We start from the raw sequence: 22,544 nt of genomic DNA on the forward strand, positions 1-22,544 counted from the left end.
CCGAACTCGGGACCGAGTCTGGCACAGCCTGCGGCCCGGAGAAGCTTGGTCTGCACGTGCGCCGTCACCCAGGCCAGGCCTTCCTCTTCTGGGCAGCGCGAGGGAGGCCTGGCCCTGCCCTGGGTGCTCCGTGCCCCGTCTCCATGGGGTCGATGTCCCTGGTGTTCCTGTGCCCTAAATTCAGTTCAGTGTTTTGTTTTCACATCCGCAGATGGTGCTTCCTGGGGCCGGTCGTGGCTCCAGCCTGGTCTCAGAGTGAGCTGGCTCCCCCTACTCCCTCCTACCCCCCGGCCCCGCCCTGCCCGGACCCTGCAGGCCTCAGGCCAGCGGGTCTCCTTCCCGGCCAGCCCCCCACCCTGGGGAACTACGGCTGCTCCAGGCTTTGTGCTTAGGCAGCTCCCCTACGGGTCCTGCTTGGGGGTCCGCGTGGCCCTGAGGCCTGTGAGCAGCCTGCCCGTCTCCAGCCCAGGTGAGTAGGGCAGACAGGGTCTCCCCTGAGCTGTGCTCCTGCCCCACCTTGAGACTTTGGCCTGTGGGAAGCCCTCTCTGACCCCAGAGGTTTTCGCCTGGACAGGGTGGGGTCTCCCTGAGCAGCTCCCCAAGGACTTGAGGTCTTCACAAATGGGTGCCGCAAGCCAGATGCACGCAGGGTAGACACGTGGCTGGACAGACAGGTGGCTGCCCGAGAACTACAGCCCCGAGGGAAGCAGGCTGGGGTGCCTGGTGATGGCCGTCCTTACCGGTGGGCGCAGGGCTGGGGCCTCGGGGAGGATGTTTCTCATCAGCCCCTTGGCCTGGGGGGCTGCAAGGGGTGGGGTCTAGGTCTCCCAGAGTCTGGCAGGCAGGCAGCCGGAGGGGATGTCCTAAGGCTGGGGAGGCTGAGGACCCCTGCCCCCGGGTGGGCGCAGTGGGGCTGTGGAAGCTGACCCAGGAGAGGGCGGGCTGGCGGAGGGCATGGTACAGCCCCCAGGGCCTGAGGCCAGGCCGGCACTGAGCATGGACTTCCTGCCCAGGCCTGGGTGTGGCCTCCTATGCCAGGCACCCTTGTCTGAGAAGGGTCTGACACTGAGATGGCCCTGGGATGAGGCCTGGGCCCCCGGGCTGTTGTGAGGAAGTGCAGCCTGGCGGGCGCACTTTGAGCCCGGACGGGGCCCCTCCCTGTGCAAACAGGCTGGCCGGTGAGCTGCTCCCGAGGCCGGCCTGGGGGCCCCTCAGCGTCTGCCAGCACCCCTGTGTGCAGAGCTGTCCCGAGGAGGAGGCTGCTGTCACCAGACGACAGGTCCCCTGGGGGCGCACTCTGAGATCAGGCCTCGGGTTCTCCCCCCAGGAAGGACAGGACTGTCCCACTCTGGCTGCAGGGCCATTGGGCGCACTCGAGGACACGGGTGTGGGGGGCGGTCCAGAGCCTGGCCAGAAAACGGTCCACTGTCACCAGCCAGACGGGAGGCCCTCGGAGGGTGGCTGCGGTGGCTGTGAGACGGTCCAGGATCCCCAGGCTTGCTCCTGGCCCGGGTCAGACCCTCTCTGGCTCTGAAGGGGGACGTCTGTGGTCTGAGTGCCTCGGGCGGGTGTGCAGGTCAGGCCGCTGCTCCTTACCCGCCTCTCACCTCCCTCCTGCCTTGCGGTCAGGGGCCACCCGCTGAGGCCACCTCCCCCAGCCCCATTCTCTGCTCCCGGCCACTTTCGGGGGCCCCTCCCCCAGAGGCGGCGTCCTCTGCCAGGAGCGGGCAGAGCGGGGGAGAGAGCGAGCCGAGCCAGGGGTGTGGACAGTAAGCGTTTATTAGCACGTGGACACAGACACCGCGGTGCGTGGACAGACTTCAACCACCACGACGCTGGGGGCTGTCACCTAGGAGAAAACTCGGAAACCACCTACGGAAGCGTGTGATCTGGGGAGTCCTCTATAAACCAAAAGATATGGACACTTAAATAGGCAAATATAAAATACAAAAAAAGGCGAGTAGACCGGTGCTCTGTGTCAGGTAGAATCTAAAAAAATCCAGAATTTGAACACGTTTCCTCATTTTAATATTTCATCACACGGTAACGCTTGTGACTGCTCGCGTGCCTGGGGCTGGCGGCCGGCTCCTCGCTGTCCCCCGTCGGCAGGTGGCCTGGGGTCTCTCTCGGGCGGCGGCAGGGGCCAGGCCGCTATGAGGTGCTGATCCCACTCAGCTCCTGCCTGATGGCTGAGGGACAGGACGGACAGCTCAGGCGCGGCAGGGACAAGCCTTGCCTCGTTCTCTGCGGGGCCCTGTCCCCACGCTCCACGGGAGGTCCTTTCTGCTGTGCCCCGCTCTCCTGAGTGCCTCACCCGGGCTCCCAAAGGTCGTGAGGCGCAGACTTTGGGGTGATGGTCAAGCCCCCCGCTTCCAGGGATAGGTCAAAATGCAGTGGGGGGTCCCTGACATGCCTGTGCCTGGGAGCTGGTGAGGGGCCTATAGACACCAGGAACTGGGGGGGGGCGGAGCGGGGCCCTCGGCCCCAGCTTCCTCCTATTTGCCTCCACCCCCTCTCCCCTGCACTTGGGCCTTTCCCTGCACAGACCTTTTCCCTGGAGCCAAAGGCCAGGGGAATGAGCAGAGGGCTGGGCACTTATCGAGTAACACAGGGATGCCCTCGGAGCGCCCGCATTGCCCACGCCTTCCCATGGGCCCTGCAAGACCTGGAGACGTGGTTTCCTCCGCATCCCCCTGCCTCCATCCTGCCTGTTCCCCCCCTGCACAGGACCCCCTGGCGCTGGCCCTGGGGCCAGGTGGCTGGTGCCTCCTAGGTGGGGGAACCCCCGGGGGACCCCCCCCCCCCCCCCGGGGGCCCCCCCCCCCCCCCCGCCCGCAATAAAGCAGAGTTCACAGTTGGCCTGTCTCTCCTCTCTGGCTCCAAGGCGGCCTTGCTCTTCACTCATTAACTCCTTATCTGCCCTGCCCAGGCCTGTGGGGGGGCTGGACAAACAAGAACCCAATGTCCTCAGCTGCGCGAGGACAGGGTGAGGCCAGTCACGCAGCTGCGGGCAGGGGTCCAGGTCAGCGGGGGCTGCAGGCCTCCCCTCTGCCCCCCAGCTGCTGTGGGGGCCCACCTGGCCTTGGGGGGTGGGGTGGGAGGGGGGCCCAGGCTGCTCTGTCCCTGGGCGAGCCAGCTCTGCCCAAACCTCTCCTGTTCCTCTGGGTCCAGAGCTGAACCGGCTGTATCAAAGGCTCTGGCAGGAACCGGAAGGACGGATGTGACCCACTGTGGCGGGACCCTGCCCTTGGGAGCCACAGGCTCCCTGAGGTGGAGCCACATGTCTGCCCCCCCAGCCCAGCGCCAAGTCAGCTGGGAACCTGTGTCAGGCCCAGAGGCTGTTCTGGGGCTTCTTGGTCCCTGTAGCCCCCCCCCCCCCCCCGGGAAGGCAGTTGTGGCCCCCATAACCCGACCCCGGCGATCAGAGGTGGCGGAATCAAAAAAAGGCAGTCTGAGTGTGTAGACGAGGGGCAGACGGTTCAGGCAGCTCCAGCACGCACCCCCGCTCGCTCTCCCCCCGACGCTCGCGCAGCTCCCCCAGGGAGGAGGCCCGGGCAGCCGGCACCCCAGCGCGAGGTGCAAACCGCAGGTGGGCCACGGAACTCATCTGAGCCTCGGTTTCCTGGCCCGGAGGGGTGGGGGGAGGGGTGTCAGGAAGGGGGACGGAAGTGCCCGCCGCTCCTCCGGGCCCCTGGGGGCCGGCCAGTGCAGCCCCCACTCACCATCGATGATCTCCTCCTTCACCTTGTGGAGCTCTCGCACCACCTCCTCCAGGATCTCCTGTTGGGAGCAGAGGGTCCAGGTGAAGGCCCGGAAGCCGTTATGGAAGCTGGCTTTGCGGGGGGCGGGGGCGGGGAGTCTGCAGGGCCCTCACCCGAGTTCCCACAAGGCAAGGAAGGAGTGTGAGCAGGGGACAGGAACCCCCCCCCCCCCCCCCCCGCCCAGGGCGTCTGGAATGTCCAGAAGGGCAGAGGGATGCTTTTCTGACAAGTGTGGGCGCCCCACACCCCACCCCTCCCACGGGCCTCCTACCCCCGTGCACCTGACAGGGCCCTGCCTCTGGCTCCTTCCCAGCCCCTCAGGAAACACACTCACCTGTTTCATCCGATCCAAATCTAAGGCATCCAGGGCCACATCGTTCACGCTCCCCACGGGCTTCATCCTGGAGAGGACGGCAGGGTGCGGTGAGGCGGGGGGCCTGGCGGGCGCCCTCCACGCCAGGACCGTGCGGGGGAAGGCGGGCTGGGCGTGCCGGGGCCTCCAGGCTTGGCTGAGGACCACGCTTTTACCCCAGGCCACTCCGGAGCTACGCTAAAAGGATTCCAATGGATGGCCCGTGTCCACCTCAACAAGGTCACATGGACACTGACTATTTCCCAACCTGGGGGGTCACTGGGGGCCCAATGAAGGGGCTGTTCTCTGACTTGGGGGAGCGTATGCACACGTGGCAATGCGGCAGAGAACCAGGTCACACACTACCACCTCCGGGAAAAAACCCTGGCAACGACTCGGCGAGGGGGCCACGTTCCGGGCGAACCAGTGACAACAGCGTGAAATACACACAGAATCCCAAAAACCACACGGGACACGCTCATCCTAAAGGCATCCACTTCCAGGCAAACCGGTGTCCCTGGTGTAGGTAACCGGTCCTTGTGGCTGAACTCTTTCCCCAGGAAATGTGTTCGCGTGCTTGGAGCCTTAGAGGCCAAGGTTTCGGTCTCCAGGATCGTACTTCTTGGAAAAGCGGCTAAAGCGAGGTTAGCTAGCTGCCCTTGAACCGTCCCTGGGAAAACCTGGAGAAAATGCTCGTCTGACCATTTAAAGCGGGGCAGTGGTGAGGAAGGCACGCTTTCTGGATCCCGGTGGCCTCCCGTAGGGAGAAGGGAAATGGGGAGGCCCGAGCCTGGCAGACACACATCGACCTGGCTGGGGTCAGCTCCAGCGAGGGCCAGTGTGTGACGCACAGTGTGGGACCGCCCCTGTGGAAAACAGCAGGGCGGCCCTCAGAATCTGAGCAGAGCCACCCCGGGGTGTGTGGCTGCGGGGAGGGACGTGGCCGTCCCGAAGACAGGCCCCCGGGGGTCACGGCAGCGTTACTGATGGCAGCCGCAGCGTGGGGACAGCGCAAGGATCTGCTGATGGATGGGTGAAGATGTGTCCACACACGGCGGAACACCACCGAGCCACAGAGAAGGGACAACAGGGATGACGTGAGGGCGCTGAATGCAGTCAGGCAGAGACAGACGGAGGCTATGTGATCTCGCTGACATGCATGGACAGTCGGCCAGGGGCTGCCTGGGGGCGGGGGGCACACCCTCCAGCCGTAGAGGAGTCCCGGGCTGTGCTGTCCTCCTCGGGGCCTCTGGGAAAGCGGATCTGGAGACCGGGAGGTGGCGGCTGTGCTAGCGAACCTCGTCACGGGGACCACTGCCCGATACATGCCCAGACGTCAACCCCCACGGCTCAACCTCGTACAGCGTTACATGCCAACTGTGCCCCAACACCGCAGGGCAAGCAAACCGCTGAATAAATAAAGCTCAGTGGTCCAGGGCCCATTCCTGGATTTAAAATTTAAAAAAAGCGAAGGAAGAGGAAGTGTCCCTGGTCCCTTGTGGCTGACCTGGAGGACGAGGCCAGGGGTGGCTCTGAAGGAGGCCGAGGAGGTTTGGATCCCGACGGGGAAGAGGCGTAGCGCTCCTCCTGGGGCTCAAATGTCTGTTCTAGCAGCAGTTTTCTGGGGCCCCCAGCACCCTGCTCCCCCTCTCGGGGCTTCAGTCCCCCCATGGTCACCCCAAGAGGGATTGCTCCACACACCCCCTTCGGAGCTATCAGTGAGACCCAGGAACAGACTGGTGTTGGAGGCACAGAGCCCCATTCCCAGGGGGGACGCCCCTGACAGTGTCCTTGCCCAGTGAGGGGCCCGGGGCTGCCCTGGCGGCCTTGCCTCCCCCCGGCACCCCTCCTTTGGCTCCTGCCCCACTCCGGTCCCCCTGTCCCTTCACAGCTGGAGCGAGAGCGCTGGTCCCTTGTGGCGTCCAGCGTGAGAGCTCCAGGCCGGGGGTCCTGCACACAGAGCAAAACCCAGACTTCCAGCCACATGGCCCCTCCTGGCCCCTCTACGCTCTCTGCCCTCAGCCCTCCCCACCTTCCGCCACCTGCTTAGCCACACTGGCTGGCTTTCTGTCCTTTGCCACGTGGCCTTGGCACTCACCGGTCCTCCAGCTTGGAAGGCTGTCCCCACGCTCTTTGCAGGGCAGGCTCCTCCTCATCCAGGTCAAGTCCAAGGCCACCTCTGAGAGGCCTGCCCCCGCCCCCGTGCACCTCTGTCCCCACTGTCTTCCGCAGAGCACGTCTCAGAGCCCACAGCTGCCCCGAGCGGGCTCCCTGCAGGCGGACGCCCTCGGGGCCCAGCCACAGACCTGGCCCACCACGGGACCTGGCTCCCGACCGCTGGCACCTGGCCTCCCCACTGCTGCCTGAGCCGGGCCAGAGCTCTCCGGGACCGCCCTGTCTACACTGCACCACCAGGCTCTAATGCTACCTGTTCTGTGCTAACAGCGAGTCCCCTTCAGTTTGTCGTGGGCCACAGGGACCTTTCCTGAGATGGGTCCCAGAGACCTGCAAATTCAGGCCATGTGGCTGTTGGCCTCTGACTTTTGGGGACACACGGTTTTAAATATTCTCTCCGTCACCACACCAGCTTTGGGTTTGGGAAGCGGTGAGTGTTTCTCTAGGGGAAAACCGAAGGCAGAGGAGGGAGGGCGAGGAGGCAGGGTGTCAGGACCAGTCCAGCGGTGGGACAGGGCCACGGCGAGTGAGCACTTCCTGTGTCCAGCTGCTTTCTGCGCAGCGTCACAGAACACGCAGGGACCAAGAGACCTCTTTACAGGATGTGGGAGGAGGGGAGGCCGGGAGAGGCCGCCGGCTGGCCCGGAGTCACAGTGGGCCTAGGGCTGGGGTTCGAGGTCAGCCCCACGTCACCGCCCTCCCGGGGGCTCTGCCTCTCGTGCTGGGAGGGGACAGCAAGGAGCAGGTCTGCGCAGCCCCCGGAGGCCCTCCGGCCCTGCTGTCCCCAGTTCTGAGGAGTAAGCCACCCTTCCCGGAGCAAAATGTTAGGCGACACGGGGGGAGTTTGGGGGTGTTAGTCACGGGCAGCGGACAGACGAGGCCCCCGGGACGGGGTTGTTCGGTACCTAGAGTGAGGCTGCGCCTGAAGGGGGCTCTTAGCTTCGGGGCTCTTGGCCACAGACGGGGTTCTACGGCATGGAATGAAACACACGTGAATTGGCCCGTCGCGCCTGGGCCCCGCCGGACTCGCCGCGCGGCCTCCCCGGCGAGCTCACCTGGACAGCAGCGACGACACGGGCTTCTCCACCGAGTTGCTCCGCTCCCAGGGCTTCCGGCCAGCCTCTGTCGATTCAGACCGTGCACGAAGAGCCTCAGAGCCGCAGGACGCTAGGTGCTACCCCCACCCCCCGCCCGTCAGAAAGGTCTGCTTCCGGCTCGTTCCCAGGCTCCCCTCCGCACAGGTGGCCCTTGCAGGGCTGTGGACGGTGCTGGAGTCACCCGGGATGGCCCCCCTCAGGACGCAGCTCCTACTCCCTGGGCCTGGCTGGTGGCCGGGTTCTGAGTCCTCTCACCGTGGCTGGCGGGGGAGCCTCCTAACTGTGGCCTCTACGGTAGGGCCACGGCTCCGGCAGAGGGAGCCCCCGGCCTCGATGCCACCAGGGCAGCCCAGGGACGGCTCGTCTCTACCCCCCACTCCCGTCCGCAGCCGGTCCCTTCCTGCTCTGCCCTGAAAGCTGTTTTCTCCTTCCATTTTCTTAAGTGGTGCCAAATCCATACTTTATTTTACCTCAAGAGAGTGCTTGGACTGAACTGAATTCCCCGACTTGGTAGGATGAGCAGTGGGAGAAAAATCCCCAGGGGGGCAGGGAGGTCACTTGAGGGTCTGAGGAGGGTCTCCCCAAACCCCTGCTTTGGGGCCCACGCGGGGCCACATCCAGGCTCCAGACGCGTGGCCTGAAACAGCCACACCACCTCCGAAGCTGGGAAACAGCCAACCATTCCCTGGGCCGTGCGGTGTTCACGCAGTCAGTCACCACACTCTACCGCGGCACCTTCTCAGAAGGGCAGGTCACAGGCCGCAGGGTCCCGGGGAGGCAGCCTGGCCCCCAGAGCAGAGGGACCGCAGGCCGCAGGTGGCAGGGCCATGCCCCCAGGAGGCGGGGCTGTGGGCCAGGCCTCCCTCTGCTGGGGTGTGGTCCCCCATCTCCTCTCCGCCCCTCCTACCAAGAGCACCAGCTTAGAGCAGATGCTGAACAAAGGTTTGCTGAATGACTGAGTGACCAACCAGCTCCTTCTTCCCACTGCTCAGCCTCAGGGCATTCCGAAGTGAACCCCCGCACTCCAGATCCCACAGGGCTTCTGGGCAGGGTTTGGGGCTGAGTTTTTCCCCGAGCCCGTTGCGGTGGGCTCAGGAGCACCACAGTGATGGAGACTCATGGGTGATTATGGTTTCATCTACCGTGGTGGGCACTTCGTGGGGGGACAGGAGTGCGACAGGTACGCATTCCTCTTCAGAGCTCTGGCCCGAGGTCGGGCACCTGAGCCCTAGCCCCCCCTCCCCCTCCTCCATGTGGGAAATGAGGGGCTGGATGAGGGGGCAGTTTATGATGCCCTCAGCATGTGAGCACCTGCCCAAGTTCCTCCTGGAGGCTCAGGCCTTCCAGGTGTCGGGAGACACCGCCGGAGCCACCTCGCTGGCCCTCACTGCTCATCTGCGGGAAGGGGGGGGGGCGGGCGGGGTCAGGTGGAGTCACATCCCAGGGGGCCCCTCCTGCAGTAAGGCCTGCCGGGGGCGGGGAGGGGCGGCGTCCTCTACCTGAGGAGTTAGGTGGCTGGCTGGCAGCTCGGGTCCCCGGAGACGGAGAGGTGCTCGGCTCCTCCTGAAACGGAAAAGAGAAGCGGTGCCCTCAGAGCCCCGGTGGGGCAAGGGCAGGCCGCCTCCGGCTGGGGCACGAGGAAGTCTTGGTTTTCCAGTTTCTATGGAGTGTGTGTTACTTCTGTAGTCGGCAGGCCATCGAGCATCATCGTTAACGAGTGAAACCCCGATCTTGGTGGGGAGGTGGTCCAGCCCACGGACAGCAGTCAGGGGAGTGGGGGGCAGAGGGCCACATGGAGCCACAGGCTTCTACAGAGCAGAGCAGGCGTTCCCTGCGGTCAGCAACAAGCCCTTCCCATCACTGAGCCCTGGGGGGGTTCTGCGGCCGGGGTGGGGGTGGGGTAGCGGGGCAGGACCTTGGAAGGGGCCTCCCTCTCCAGGCCCGGCTCACTGCTCCTCTGGCAGGCGCATGCGCATGGCATGCGCGAGGACCAGATGTCAGGAGGCCGCTGTAGGGCGGGGCTCTGGGAGAGAGCGGCCACTCAGCCCTGAGGGTCAAGGTCCCCCCCCCCCCAGTGCCTTTGTCCCAGACCCCTGCCTGTGGAAGACCCCCTTCACTTCTCTTTCACCAAGAGGGGAGGACGCGGTAAGAATCCCTTCTCTCCATCCAACCAGCCCACAAGTCCGTCCGCATTGCTGCCAAAGTGGGTTAGAACTGGGCTCTGTCCCAGTGCCCCCAGTGCCCCTCTGCGAAAGCACCCACCGCTGGGGCAGGCAGGCCTGACTGGTGGGCCAGGCAGGAGCCCGAGCCGCCTCCCGCGGGGGTGCCCACCTCCCAGGGCCCTTGCCTTCGTCTCTGCAGCATGCCGTCTGCTGGGCCTCAGCCCTGCAAACCCGGGCTCTGCCTTTAGAGCTCAGGGCACACACCACGCATCCCGGGGGCTCTGGGCACAGCTTCAGGACTCCTCTCTCCTTGCCCTGCACTCCCGGGGCCCCCACTGCTCCTTCTCTCTCTGCCCTTAGCCCTCTGTCTGTGTGCTGTGTCTTCTCCCTCCAGGACCGCCCCCCAGCTCTGGAGCCCTGGCTCGCCTGGCCCCCAGCGGGGCTCCGTGACCTGGCAAATGCGTGTCTGCTCTGCTTGGGAACATGCGGGGTGAAACACAAATAAAGGAGGTGAATAACTCAACAATAAAAAAGCTGATGTTCGCGGGGCGCCTGGGGGCTGTCGGTTGAGCCTCTGACTTCTTCGGCTAGGTCAGGATCTCACGGTTTGCGAGTTCAAGCCCTGCGTCAGGCTCACTGCTGTCAGCCTGTCAGGGCACAGCCCGCTTCAGATGCTCTGTCCCCCTCTCTCTGCCCCTCATCACTCCCCCGCCAAAAAAGAAATATTAAACAAAAAAGCTGGGGCGCCTGGGGGGCTCAGTCGGTTAAGCCTCCGACTTCGGCTCAGGTCAGATCTCACGTTTGTGGGTTCGAGCCCCGCGTCAGGCTCTGTGCTGACAGCCAGCTCAGAGCCTGGAGCCTGCTTCCGGTTCTGTGTCTCCTTCTCTCTCTGCCCCTCCCCCTCTCATGCTCTGTCTCTCTCTGTATCAAAAATAAATAAAACATTAAAAAAGAATTAAAAAAAAAGCTGATGCTTGTTATACACACATGCATTTTGAAAAGATTTTATAGTCTTAAGAAAGTGATTTATCAGGTAATAATAATTGCTCCATTTTCATTAAGAAACACACACACACACGACTGCTGCACGGAGCTTTAGACCAGGCAGAGCCAACCGCCCAGCGAGACTGAACTAGTGCGATTCTGACCCGAGCCCAAGAACCGCCCGTGGGAGTGCCTGTGCCACTTCCTCCGTCGCTCTGCCTCCCTCCCCTCTGGTCCATCTGAGGTGTGGCCCCCCTGCACCCTGCCCCTGGGCAAGGTGACCCTGTAACAGCCACTTGTCCCCCGACTTGGGATAGACCCGGCACCCATCAGGAGGCCCCGCGTGTCTGCGGGGTGAATGAGTGAACTCCCGGAGCCTCTGGTCCAGAGACGGAGGGACGTGCTGGGCTCTGGGTCTCGGCAAGAGTCTCCTCAGGCCTCTCGTTTAAGGGAGGGCTGAGAAACTGAAACCGTGGGTGTCCACACATGTGCCTGGGGACTGGGACCTGAAGGGGAGGGGCCAGAATGGAGGCTGCGGGGCTGAAACGGCAGTAACTGAGATACTAGGAGTTTTCCCTCAATGCCATCCCGTTATTCCTTCAAAAACAACTCAAACAACCGCTCCCTCCACAGAGAAGTCACCCTTTCTGCCCAGGTTAGGAAGGAAAGCACCACAGCCCCGCACTGCCCCATCCTGCTGTGGCCGGGGCCGCACACCCTCCTGCCCTGGACCCCGAGCCCGTCCTCAGAGCCAGGGGGCGGCAGAGTGCCCACCCCACCCTGGGCTCCATATTCGGGGCTATTTTCCTTTTTTAAACAATGCCTGCTGGTTTTCCATCCACTAGGAAACCTAGTCTGTGTTCAGTGAGGAGCACGAAGAGACTGGAAAATACTGAAAAGCATGAAGAAGGAGAGCCAGTGCCCAGAGCGCGCCTGCTCAGTGTGTGGGGAGGGGCCTCCTGACCGCATGGGGGACCCCAGCAGTAACCGGAGGTGGGGGCAGAGGATGAGAACTCTCCACCGGGGGTGGAAGGTTCCTCCCAGAAGCCCCTGGGGTTTGAACCCACTCTTCTTGGAGCCGGGGCCTGGGGGAGGCACGTCAGCCGCCTGCAGTAGCCAGCACCGGCCGACTCGGCTCCGATGCCCAAGCAAGGCCACACACGCTTTCGGTCCCGGTGACTGCCCCGTGGTTCTGGCCAGACAGGCCTCTGCCGCTGTAGAAATTCACGGGGAGTTACCTGGGCCGACTCGACACCATGCAAGGCAGGGTGGGACACAGGAGCTCGGACTGGGGGCTAAGAGCGAGTCTGAAGAAGGAAAAGTGTGTGTGCGGGCTAAGGATTGAGCAGGGGAGCCCTTACTGAGCCTGGGGGGCTGGGAGGCTATTTGTCGGGGGTTAGCATTTACGCAAAGTGTGGGCGAGGAGGAGCTCACTGGAGGGGCTGATGGACGGCGTCCCGGGGGTCAGAGGAGGAGAAAGTGGCCGGCAGGGCTGGAGCCCCGGCCTGATGAGGGGGGAGGTGGTGAGGTTCACTGGCATGGCCCCTACGGTGAAGGTCTAAGTTCGGCCACTCGGCATGAGCCTGTTTTTGTTAGAAAAGCTTAACCCAAGGGGAGGGTGGGGGGAGGGCATTAGCCAGCCCTAGGGGCAGCGGGTGCCTGGAGCCTGCGCGGCTGGACTGGGCTCCAGGAGGCCTGAGGACGAGAGCTGGGGCCCTGTGTCCTCCACCCTGCTCACCTGAGGCTGCTGCTGGAATTGACGGGTGCCAAGTGGGTCTTTAACAGCCACTTGGGAAATGACCGGAGCATGAAAACTGCCCCGGTCTCCTGGCACCTGCTACCCACCGAGGGTGCACTCCCAGAGCCCCGCGTCCAGGAGCCTCTGTGTCCCCGAGCCCAGTGTCCCCGAGCCCTGTGTCCTGGAGCTCCCTCCCCGTCCCTGAGCCCCGTGTCCCTGAGCCCTGTGTCCCTGAGCCCAGTGTCCCCAAGCCCTGTGTCCTGGAGCCCCCCATACCCGAGCCCAGTGTCCCCGAGCCCTGTGTCCCTAAGCCCCGTGTCCCCGAGCCCCGTGTCCCCAAGCCCTGCGTCCCTGAGCCCCGCGTCGCCAGCCTGCATGGCCCCTCTGCGCTCCCAGGCTCCGAGCTCTCCCTTCGTGGCTCCAGGCTCGATCCCGCCTCTCTGCTTCTTCCCCAACCTCAGGACGTTGTGGGCAAGGGGCAAGGGCCTGCCACCCGGAGTGAGGGGAGGGACAGATGTGAATGCTCATGGGCTCTTCTGTCACCACCTGCCCCCCCGCCTCCCCCCTACTCTCCCGTCCCTCCTATGGATCACCTGGCGAAGTTTCTACCACAGGCAGGTCCACATCAGCCGCACCCCAGTGCCCAGGGGGCCTGGTGTCCTCACACTGGTGGGGAAGCCCAGGGTGGGCGAGGACCGGGGTCTGCTTACCGTTTGGCTTTCATCTTCCTTTCTATCTGCCGGCTTGTCTGTCTGGGAAGCTGCTTTTCTCCTAGCGCGAGGGGGAGAAGGTACACGTGAACTCCTTCCTGAAGGTTCTCACGCTGACCCAGATGCCTCTGCTGGACCCCGCCGGCCCTCAGAGGAACCTGGGGAGGGGGATCTGACCCGTTTTGTGTGAAGGAGGCCATTGTTCAAGCAGCCCCAGCAATGCCCAGGTGGCGTCTGGGCCTTCTGGGTTGTGTCAGGACCCAGGACACAAAACTGGTCTGGGCATGGAGAACAGGGTCTGGGGGCCATTCCAAACTCTGTGGCACCTGAGGAGCAGAAGAAGTCGGTCTGCATCCTGTCCAGGTTCCCCAGGGGACTGGGCTGGCTGGGGTGGGGGCCACTTTTCCAGGATACTCAAGACCAGGCCCTGCCCTTGGGTCACAGGTCGGGGCTGTGGAAGCATTGTCTTCAAGGGGACTGGCTTAGGTAAGCGAACCCGGCTACCGGTGGGAAACCTGTTTCCATGGCCTCTTCCTACCTTGGGCCTCACTCCTGCAGCTCCCCCACCGCCCCCCACTTCGGAAGCCACTGTGAGCCTGCCCCTCCTCAGAGGGCAAGACCCTGAGTAGCTCCAGCTGATGCCCGCGGGTCACTCTGCATGCTCCCAATTGCATGGACCCCGTCTCCTGTCCTCTAAAGCCCACCCCCATGTTTTGGCCTCAGGGGTCCCCTGTATCTGGCTAACTCCCAAATGTGCACACGCAGACCCTTAACCTGTCCCGGAGATGTGCTGTCGGGGATGTTCGGCTCTGGGAAGCTGCCCCAGCACTCAGCTCTCGGAACTCAGGAGGTGAGGCTGTCACAGCTGAGAGGTGGCCCCATGGGGAGTTGCTCCTCCCAGAGCGACTGGGGGGTCCTCCCCACCAACCTCTTCCTCACGAGAGTGGAGCCAGCTCTGCCCGTGCCTCGAAGTTCAAGTCTGAACTCCTGTCTTCACTTCCGACACCTGGTGCCTCCTCCTGGACGACAGCCCCCTCACTGGGCTGCCCGCTCCCCGACACCCCGTCCTCACCCGGAGCCAGCGTTTAATCTCCCCCAGCTGTCGAGCGGGCAGGCCTGGGAGTCCCAGGAGGGCCCAGCACGCAGCTCATGTCCACACTGTTTCCTGTCTAAGCCCCGCCACTGGGACCCCGCCACTGGGAGGGAGACCCCACCATTGGGAGGGAGACCTCGCTGCTGGGAAGGAGACCTCGCTGCTAGGACCCTCCTTTGGGAGGGAGAGCCCTGCTGCAGGGACGGAGAGTCCACTGCTGGGACCCTGCCGCTGGGAGGGAGACTGCTGCAGGGAGGGAGACAGACACAGGCCCTGGGAGAGGCAGAAACGCCCCTTGAACCTCCATCAAAAGAATGGCTTGCCAGGGCTCTGTCACCATGGGCTCCGAGCAGCCCCCACCACGGGGCGGGCTTCAAAGAGTGACTTGCCGAACCCTTGTGGGCGCGGTGCACACATGCTGGTTGTTGGCAGGGCCTCGACTGCCACGCCAGCGTCCGGGCGTCTCACCGGCTCAGGCCTTTTCCTGTCCTCGGGAACTTCCTGTGTCTTTGCTCTGAACCACCTAGGCCTGTTACCGCTAACGCCCTGGGTTTGGACTTGGGAGAAGCATGACTGTTTTATTTTTGAACAGTATCTGTTTTGACACAAGGCCCGTCCACCTCTCGGGGAAGGAGCCCCTCGCGCCTGCAGCCACGGCTGGTTGTCGCAGCCTCACCTTCTGCTCCCTCCTCCACGCCCCGGGCTCTAGGCCCAGCGTGTCCCTGGGCCCGCCCTAGTATGGGACCACTGCCCACTCGCCTCGGCCTGGAGGCGGGCTCTCCCTCTGCCGTGGGACCACCGCACACAGGCTGTCCCCGCCCTTGGTGACCCGTGTGCGCCGTGGAACAGCCTCTGGGCTCCCTCCGCCGCCCCTGGCTGGGCGCGCAGTCTCGCCAGCTCTGCCCCTGCTGCAAAGCACCAGACCGACCCCTGGGCTCTGGGGGCCAGGCTCCCCCACCCCCTCACCCAGCTGGGACGGTGGCGACAACACAGGGGGCCTCCCACTCAGGCACAGCCCGCTTGGAGGGCAGTGGGGGTGCCCTGATAAATGAGCAAAGCCGGGGGTGGGGTCCCTGCGGGAGTGAGGCCCAGAGGCTGCTCACGGGACACGAAGGGACATTCCAACAGGTGAGGTCTGCTCCTGAGCCCTCCTGAGCCCTCCGGTGCCCAGGGGAGCCTTGGCACCGGCACATTCTGCCAGCACATTCCTGCTGCCACATTTACAGGAAAACCCAGGCTCGGCAACCCTTCTGGGAAGGAGCCGTCTGGCCTCTCTGCACGCTGCGGCTTCAGCTGGGGACACCCGGCAGCACAAGGGCAGGCCGATGGCCTTGGGCGAGCTGGAGCCACACCTGCTGGTGTGGACGGAGGAGGGGATGACCGGGCCCTGGGCCCAGAGCTCGTTCCATCCCCAGGGGTGGTGCCCTAGGGGCTCCCGCCACTTCCGAAGGCTGTCCCATGCCCCCCGCGGGACCAGCCCCGCACCATGCGTTGGTCGCTGGGGCCCGAGCGGCTCTAGCAGCGAGACTGCGTGTCACTTATGTTGGGTCTCAAGCATGGGGCGTGCGCCTCTCCCCCCCCGAGCTGGTCTCTGAAATTATCTCCAAATCTGTCTGCTCTGGACGAGGCTGGCACACGGAGGATGCGTAGGTAAGTGCCGTCACACCGACGCGAGGACGGACTGAGAGGTGAAGGGACTCCTCTGGGCTCCGTGCCTCAGGCCGACCCCGAGAAGGGCAAGTTGGTCACCAGTCCCCTGCTCGGCTGAGCCCAGGTGACAGCGGGCCCGGGGGCTGGGCGAGGCCTGCGCTTTGGGGCCAAGGAGCAGGGGGCCCCTGACACGCGGCTGAGTCGGGGGTGGGGGCAGGACACCCACCTCTTGGCCAGCAGCTTGTTCATTTCTTCCATGAGGCCCCCTCCTCCGCCCCCGCTGCTCGCCCGGTTGGCGTCAGACTTGGAGGTCCCGCTGGGGCTGGAGCCTCCGGATGCATCTTCCGGCTAAAGGGTAAGGACGCAATGTTTTAGTCCGGCGTCTGCGGCCGGCGTCACTGGAGGGTGGGGGCAGCGCACAGCATGGACGGGATTCCTACGATGGAAGCTCTAGAAAGAGGCCCAAGGCCCTCGGGGCCCAGCCCCCCAGCCCCCCAGCGACTCAACCGGAGTCCAGGGGGGCGCCGGCCGGTCGCGCTCGGCCCACGCAGCCCAGGTCTTACCACGGCGGGGTGCCCTGGCGGGGGGAGAGGCGGCTCGCGGGGAGGAAGCTAACTTCTGCGTGGGAGGCGTTCTCAGAACCTCGACCACCCTCGGCTGCCCCGTGGCCGCCCACGCTCCGGGGACCGCGGGTGCGCTGGGCCGGGCAGCAGGCGTGGGGGAGCAGGTGGAGGCAGGCCCGGGAGGCCCCCGGTCGCTTACCCGCTGGACTCTTCTCAGCTTGGCCCCGGCCAAGGCGGCGGCCAGGCCGGACCCGGAGCTCTCGTCGTGGCTGGCGCCCTGCGCGCCTCCGGTGGGCAGTGGGGGTGGGGGAGGCGGAGTGGCCCCGGTGGGTGGAGGCGGGACGGGGGGCGGAGGCGGGGGTGGGGGCCCACTGCAGGACAGGGAGGCGCTGGCTGCAGACGAGGGGTGCCCCGGTGGGAGGATGGGTCCTGAAACACAAGGGTGGGGCTCAGTCAGTCCTCAGGCCCCGGCTGGTGCTCCCCTGGGGAGGAGGGCCAAGCTCACTGTCACCTCTTCCAGGAAGCCCCCACGGTATGTGCCTAGCCCTGGTCCAGTCACTCCTTGTGCTGGTCCTTCCCGCATTCCGGAGGTTGGCTGGACCCACAGTGTCACATGTTTACCATCAACTAACTTGCTCCTGTCATGGTCTTCCCGTGAGAGAGAAAGCGCTCTGGAGCACTGACTGGATCTCGTTCTCCTTCTCTGTACCTAGCGTTACCCTGGGCCCTGGCAGCTGTAGGTTCCTGAGAGGCAGCTGGGACTGACCGTGGCCTTGGGGGACTGTGGCAGGTACCCGTGGCCACAGCGCCGACTGGGGCACATGTTAGGAGCAATGCCAAGTGCCAGGCAGTCCTCTGTCCGCCGTGTGCCCAGCACCGTGCCAGGAGCGAAGAGAAGCAGCCACGGGCTCCCTGCTCACGGCCTCGCGGGGAAGCAGAGAGCTGGCCCCACAGACAGAGGCACAGACGCAGCTGCAACAGGAGGTCCAGTGCTACTGGGAGTCGGCATGCAGGGCTCCCCAGGCTCAATGTCAGAGCCAGTTCAGAAAAGACTTCCCAGGGAGGTGACCACGGTGCTGGGACAGTGACAGAGAGCAGGAGGGGGAGGAGGGCGGGGAGGGCTGGGGAGGCGCCAGAGGGGCGGGGGAGCCGCCAGGTCTGCGGGAAGCAGGCCCGGGGACTGGAGGCCAGCCTGCTCAGGAGCGCCGGGAAGGGGGGGACATGGGACAGGGTCAGCTGCATGTCAGCAACGTGGATGGTGGACCAGAGCAGGGCGGGGGGCCCGGGGGGCCAGGGTGCTAGAAGCCAGCACTGACATGCATGGGGGTTCCCGTAACTGGGTCAGGGGGCCGGTTTCGTCATCAGTAGGCCGGGGGGACCCTGTGAGCTGTCAAGTCCTGGGCTTACTAATCCACAGCCACTCTCCAGGGAGCCTTGTCCTGCTGTCCTGGGCCGCTGGGGCAGCCCTGCATCTCTGGAGGGCTTCTGGCTCCCGGGGCGGCTGGGCCCTCCTCCCTGTGTCTGTCCCTCATACTGACTTGGTGGCCATGTGTGCACTGGGATGATCCAGGTCCTTGGCTGGACCCTGGGCTTCCTGGGGCAGGGGTGGCACCTGCCTTGTCCATCTCTGTGTGTCCCTAGCCCCCAGCCCAGTGCCTGAGATAAGGCCCCTGCCCACTGAGTGCTCCGCCAGTGAGGGGTGGGGAACCAGAGGCTGGTGGGCGAGGGCCGGGCCCGGCTGAGCCCCTCCCCCCAGCTCCCTTGTCTTGTCCCGCTGCTCTCACCGGACGGGACAGTGACACACGGAGCTCTACGCAAGCAGCCGCTCTTCGCGGCGCCCCGAGGGGCCCGGGGAGGGCCCGGTGCAGGCGGGGGAGGAGCCCGCAGGCGGCTCTCACCTGGGGCCGAGGTTCTTCTCTCTAGAGACTCCTGGCGCTGGTGCTGGTGCTGCTCCATCACTTGTCTGCAAGACAACGGCAGAGCGCGTGTGACCCCGCGGCGCCGGGACTGGCACGGCTCTGTGTCTGGGGGCCCAGGCTGGCGTGCCCTGAGAGCCCCGGGCCGGGGTCCTGGGCAGCGAGCTCGCCTTGCCCGCCCTGGCCCTGACGGCCAGGCCGGCGGCCCTCCCTTTGGGGAGGTGGGGCATGTGACTGGTTCCAGGTCCCCAGATGGGTGAGAGCTGGCAGGTCCCCTTGGACAGTCCCAGGCACACCTGGGCAGGGAGCCCCTCAGGAAGGCTCAGGCGACCGTCCGGCTGAGTGACCAAGCTTTTCTCCAGGGGGACATGCCCATGTGGCTTTCCTGTGGCCTCAGCAGACCCGGCCTCGGGGTCGCTCATTCTTAGGACACTTGACTACAGTCCCTGGCACAGGTTTTAGGCACCGTTGGCTGCCAGGAGAAGCGGTAAGGCTGCCCGTCCCCCTTCTTCCCACCATAGAGCTGGCCGCAGGCCAGCCTCCCCGCCGGAGCCACCGGGCACGCTCGGTGCTGTGTGTGCCGAGGCGAGAACCGGCCTGGCTCCTGAAGGCGGAGTGACCTTGGGTGCTCTTAGAGGCGGGTCAGGTGAGGACACTGACCCATAAACACGTCCCCAGAATCTGGGACTGAGGTGCTGGGGCCGACCGGGGACGGCAGCGAGGCCTCGGTCCGTGGGAGCCAAGTGCAGTCAGTGCTGCTGCAAGCAGGGGGTCGGTGGATGCTCTCACGCCTCCTCTGGGCCCCGCAGGAGAACGCACTGCAGGCGCCGCGGCCCAGGTGCGGGCAGGGGAGGCAGGAGGGGGGCTGGCGGGGTGGGAGGCTGCTGGCCACGCGCCCTCACTGCACCCTCGGTCCATGGGGAGCCGGTGCTTGTCTGGTGCAGGCGTCGTGCCTGGCCCGCAGCAGCTGCTCGGTCAGTGCTTTGTGGAGGACGAGGACCTGGAGCTCGTCTGGTGGCCCTCCCCCGGCGCCCCATCTGGTGGGGCCCGTTTAGGGGTGCAGAGCCTTCTGGCTCGGGCTCTGGGAGCATGGCTCCCAGATGATGTGCGAGCCCGACAAAATAATGGGAGAGGCCCCGCTGGAAGGAGAGCGGTCTGGGAGGCTCCCGGCAGTGTCTACACCGGTGTGGACCCGTGGGCTTAGACGCCCTGGGCAAAGAGGAGGCTTTTGGAAATCCTTAAAAGCCAGGGGTGGACTGGAGACCCTGTGTGGGAGCAAAGGGGAGGTCTCTGCCTGGAACCCCCGCCTCGTGTCTGGCCCCATGGAAGTCACCGCTCCCCGGGCCTCTCTCTGTGTGAGGTGACACCAACAGGGTCCCCCGCCCTGTGGCTTGTGTGGACTCCCGCAGTTCACAGACGGGCTGCAGGCGGCCTCGCGAAGGAAGGCTGGGCTTGGGTGGCGGGTCGGGGGACGCACAGCGTGGCGCTTACCCTGCTCTGAGAGATCCGTGTGGACTCGTCTGCCCGGGGGGCTCACGCACGCCCCTCTCAGGTGGAGGCTGCCCCGGCGCCCCGCAGAGGGCTGAGCTGGGGCCACACAGCCGTCAGTCCTGGTCACTTTGGGCAAGTCCCTTCCGCTTGCCGAGCTTCAGCGGACTCGTGAGAGAACAGTACCAGACACAGGAACCCCGGCGGGTTAGCGCGGGGAGGACAACAAGGCAAAGCCTGTGAAAGCCCTTTGTGAACTCAACATCCCCATCCTGGAGGCCAGGAGACAGGCCCAGGGGACCCGGAGATGACCGGGAACCGACAAAAGGAGCCTTCCCTGCCTGTGGGCAGACTACAAGCGCACTGCCATCTTCACCTCACCTCCTGGAGGCGAGCAGAGCAAGGACGCCGCTGTTCTGTCCAGCGGGAAACCGAGGCCGAGAGCAGGAACCTGCCCGGGGTTACACAGCACACCGTCGGGGCCAGAAGGCGCCCAGAGGGGACGGAGCTGTGGCTTTCGCTCCCCAGAGTGGGCGAGAGGCTAGAGGAAGACAGGCCCTGGAGACCCTGGCAGCCAGCTGAGGGGTGGGGACGTGGCCTCCCTGACCCCCCCAGCCCCGCCCCAGCGTGGCCCCTCCTCTGGGAACCTCACCGCCTGGCTCAGGGCCTATCAGAAAGGCAGAGCCCCTGGGACGCTCCCTGGGGAGGCTGCTCCCTCCTCGGCCACCAAGGCCTCCCTGTAACCTCAGGACCACAGCACTGGCCCTTCCTCCCAGCCTCAGCACTTGGGAGGCCCCTTGGAGGCGGTGGTGTCATCTTATGGCTCGAAGTCCACGAGCTGCCTCCTCCACGGGCCGGCAAAGGACAACAGCAACAACGCAGCCCCGGCCACGCAGCCACACTGCCGCACAGCGGCTGCGATCCCCGGAGGGCGCTCACGGCCTCTGTCTGCCTCCACCTCGGCTGGGAGGGGAGTGCGCAGGGGTTGGGGTCCCCCTGGGAGGCTGCAGCACTGGCCTGAGGCCCCAGGCCTCCGGCAGACAGCCCGGGAGGCGGGCTCGTGTCACTGCGCCCCCCCACGTGGTGACAGCCACCTGTGCCACACGTGGGCGGGCTGAGCTAACTCAGAGGGAGCCGTACCCAGGAGGCCACACGTTCCCTTCCTCGCTCTGGCCAAGCAGCCAACACGCGCTCCCTCTTCCTTGTGGGCAGGCCTGTCTGCCTCCCCCTGCCCGCATGCCCCAGCGTGTGTCTCTGGGGGTCCTGGCCCTGCTGGGTGAGGGGGGTGGTTACCTTCTCTGGATGTCCATCTCATCAGGAGAGGGGCCATTCTGCACCTGACGCTGGGTGGAGGGGCCTGTGGGGCAGAGAAGCATCGTGATTAGTGGGGAAGAAAGGCCCCGGCAGAACAACCTGGAACTCTCCCTGTCTCTGGCCCCCTGGCCCACAGGCGACACCCTGGCCTCTCAACAGGCACCCTACCACCCCCCTCCCGTCCTTCGCGGTCGCCTCTCTCCCCGTCTCAGCGCTCTTCTCTCGGAGCCAACGAACGGGACCGCAGTGCTCCCACGGCTGAGACCCCCTCTTTCCCCTCAAGCTGCGCCTGCCGAGTCCTCACTCCCTGAGCGGCTTGGCCTCTGCGCATCCTACGGAGCTGCTCCAACCCAAATCACCAGCGTGCTCGGCCTTGCCAAACCCGGCGGATAGGATCTGGTGCGTCCCGCCCCCTTCTCTCGGTCGCACCCTGAGAGCACAGGGAGGCCCCCGCACAGCTGGGTGAGGGTCAGAGCCTGGGCTTTTGCACCTGGGCTGGTGGAGACGCAGCCTGCGCTCCTCACGGCCGTGCGGGGCCCTGCTGCCTGCGTCCCGGAGCCTGCGGCTGTGGCTGGGAAGGAGACGGTGAACCACTGACTAAGCGACCGAGAAACCTTCCGGGCCTCACCCTCGCCCTGGACCCTGAAGGCAGGGCCCAGAGCAGTCCAGGCCCGCCTCATGTGCCCAATGTTCGGGCGGGGGCCAGGCTGTGATCATGGGAGAAGGCAGGGCTGAGAAAGAGCTGACTGCTCCTGGCCTTTGCCAGCTCGGGTGCCACCGGGGTGCTGAGCAGAGTCACAGCGACGGGGCGGAGGCTCTGGGGGAGCTGGTCTTCTACTTCACTGACCACGTCTCCTCCCCAGGAGACAGTGGCAGCGATGCTCAGCCCACGGCAAACGCCACGTCACAGGGAAGGCTTCTGGCACAGGTGCTTCCAGCCGCCGAGGGACTAGCAGGTTGTCCCCTGGGTCAGGGGCACGGCGGGACAGAGAGCAGCAGACTCCCAAGCTGCAGCGAGTCGTCCGATCCTAGGGCAGCCTCCCGCCCCGCACAGCGGCGCCTCGTGTCTCTCCCGGGCAGGCGGTCTGGCGCGACTACAGCCACGGAAGCCAGTGCCTCCCACGGGGCCACGTGCTCTCTCTCACACTGAGGTCTCCGTCACCGGGTGGGACACAGCATGGGTGGCACTCTCCATGCCCAGAGTGAGCTTCCACGTTCGGCTCTTTCTAGACTGTGCCGTCCTGGGCCCCGGGATCCTCTTGGGTCCAGTTTCCAGTGAGCTGTGCCTTGCTGGCGGCCCGGCTCTGGTGCCAATGTTTGGGCTCGGGAAGGAGGCGGACCCGGATGGGGGGCAGCGGCCCGTGCGCATGAGTGCCTCCGGCGGCTGTCACAGGCCGCCAGGAGAGAAGGTGCTTGCGCGCTTTCACAGACGCGACCTTCGTCAGGACCGGGAGTGGAGGCCGGGCGCTGCGATCACTGCTAGTTTTCCTTCCCGTCTCTACACACATCTTGAAAATTAATTACTTTAACATATAATTTTA

The 22,544-nt window shown here is 65.2% G+C and overlaps 2 protein-coding genes across 5 annotated transcripts in view; one reads left to right on the top strand and one right to left on the bottom strand.

The window, feature by feature from the left end:
• The window catches only part of DEGS2 (delta 4-desaturase, sphingolipid 2), a 34,293-nt gene extending 32,650 nt beyond the window's left edge, over positions 1 to 1,643 (top strand). Inside the window, exons 4-5 of the mRNA XM_029950899.1 lie at positions 316 to 469; positions 1,630 to 1,643. Of these exons, the coding sequence (XP_029806759.1) occupies positions 316 to 469; positions 1,630 to 1,643 (168 nt within the window). The remainder of the gene's footprint in view (positions 1 to 315; positions 470 to 1,629) is intronic.
• A 118-nt stretch (positions 1,644 to 1,761) lies between these two features.
• EVL (Enah/Vasp-like) overlaps positions 1,762 to 22,544 on the bottom strand; it is a 105,723-nt gene continuing 84,940 nt past the window's right edge. For 3 of the 4 annotated variants that reach the window (XM_029952513.1, XM_029952515.1, XM_029952514.1), the window contains exons 4-14: positions 20,983 to 21,046; positions 18,184 to 18,248; positions 16,485 to 16,714; positions 15,949 to 16,070; positions 12,980 to 13,040; positions 8,885 to 8,948; positions 7,344 to 7,410; positions 7,194 to 7,256; positions 4,096 to 4,162; positions 3,723 to 3,780; positions 1,762 to 2,189 (exon numbers count right to left, since the gene is read on the bottom strand). In XM_029952513.1, the coding sequence (XP_029808373.1) occupies positions 2,152 to 2,189; positions 3,723 to 3,780; positions 4,096 to 4,162; positions 7,194 to 7,256; positions 7,344 to 7,410; positions 8,885 to 8,948; positions 12,980 to 13,040; positions 15,949 to 16,070; positions 16,485 to 16,714; positions 18,184 to 18,248; positions 20,983 to 21,046 (899 nt within the window). In that variant the 3' untranslated portion in view covers positions 1,762 to 2,151. The remainder of the gene's footprint in view (positions 2,190 to 3,722; positions 3,781 to 4,095; positions 4,163 to 7,193; positions 7,257 to 7,343; positions 7,411 to 8,884; positions 8,949 to 12,979; positions 13,041 to 15,948; positions 16,071 to 16,484; positions 16,715 to 18,183; positions 18,249 to 20,982; positions 21,047 to 22,544) is intronic. The other variant, XM_029952516.1, reaches the window with a different exon arrangement.

This window comes from Suricata suricatta, chromosome 9 (genome assembly GCF_006229205.1).
Source record: "Suricata suricatta isolate VVHF042 chromosome 9, meerkat_22Aug2017_6uvM2_HiC, whole genome shotgun sequence".
Lineage (NCBI taxonomy): Eukaryota > Metazoa > Chordata > Mammalia > Carnivora > Herpestidae > Suricata > Suricata suricatta.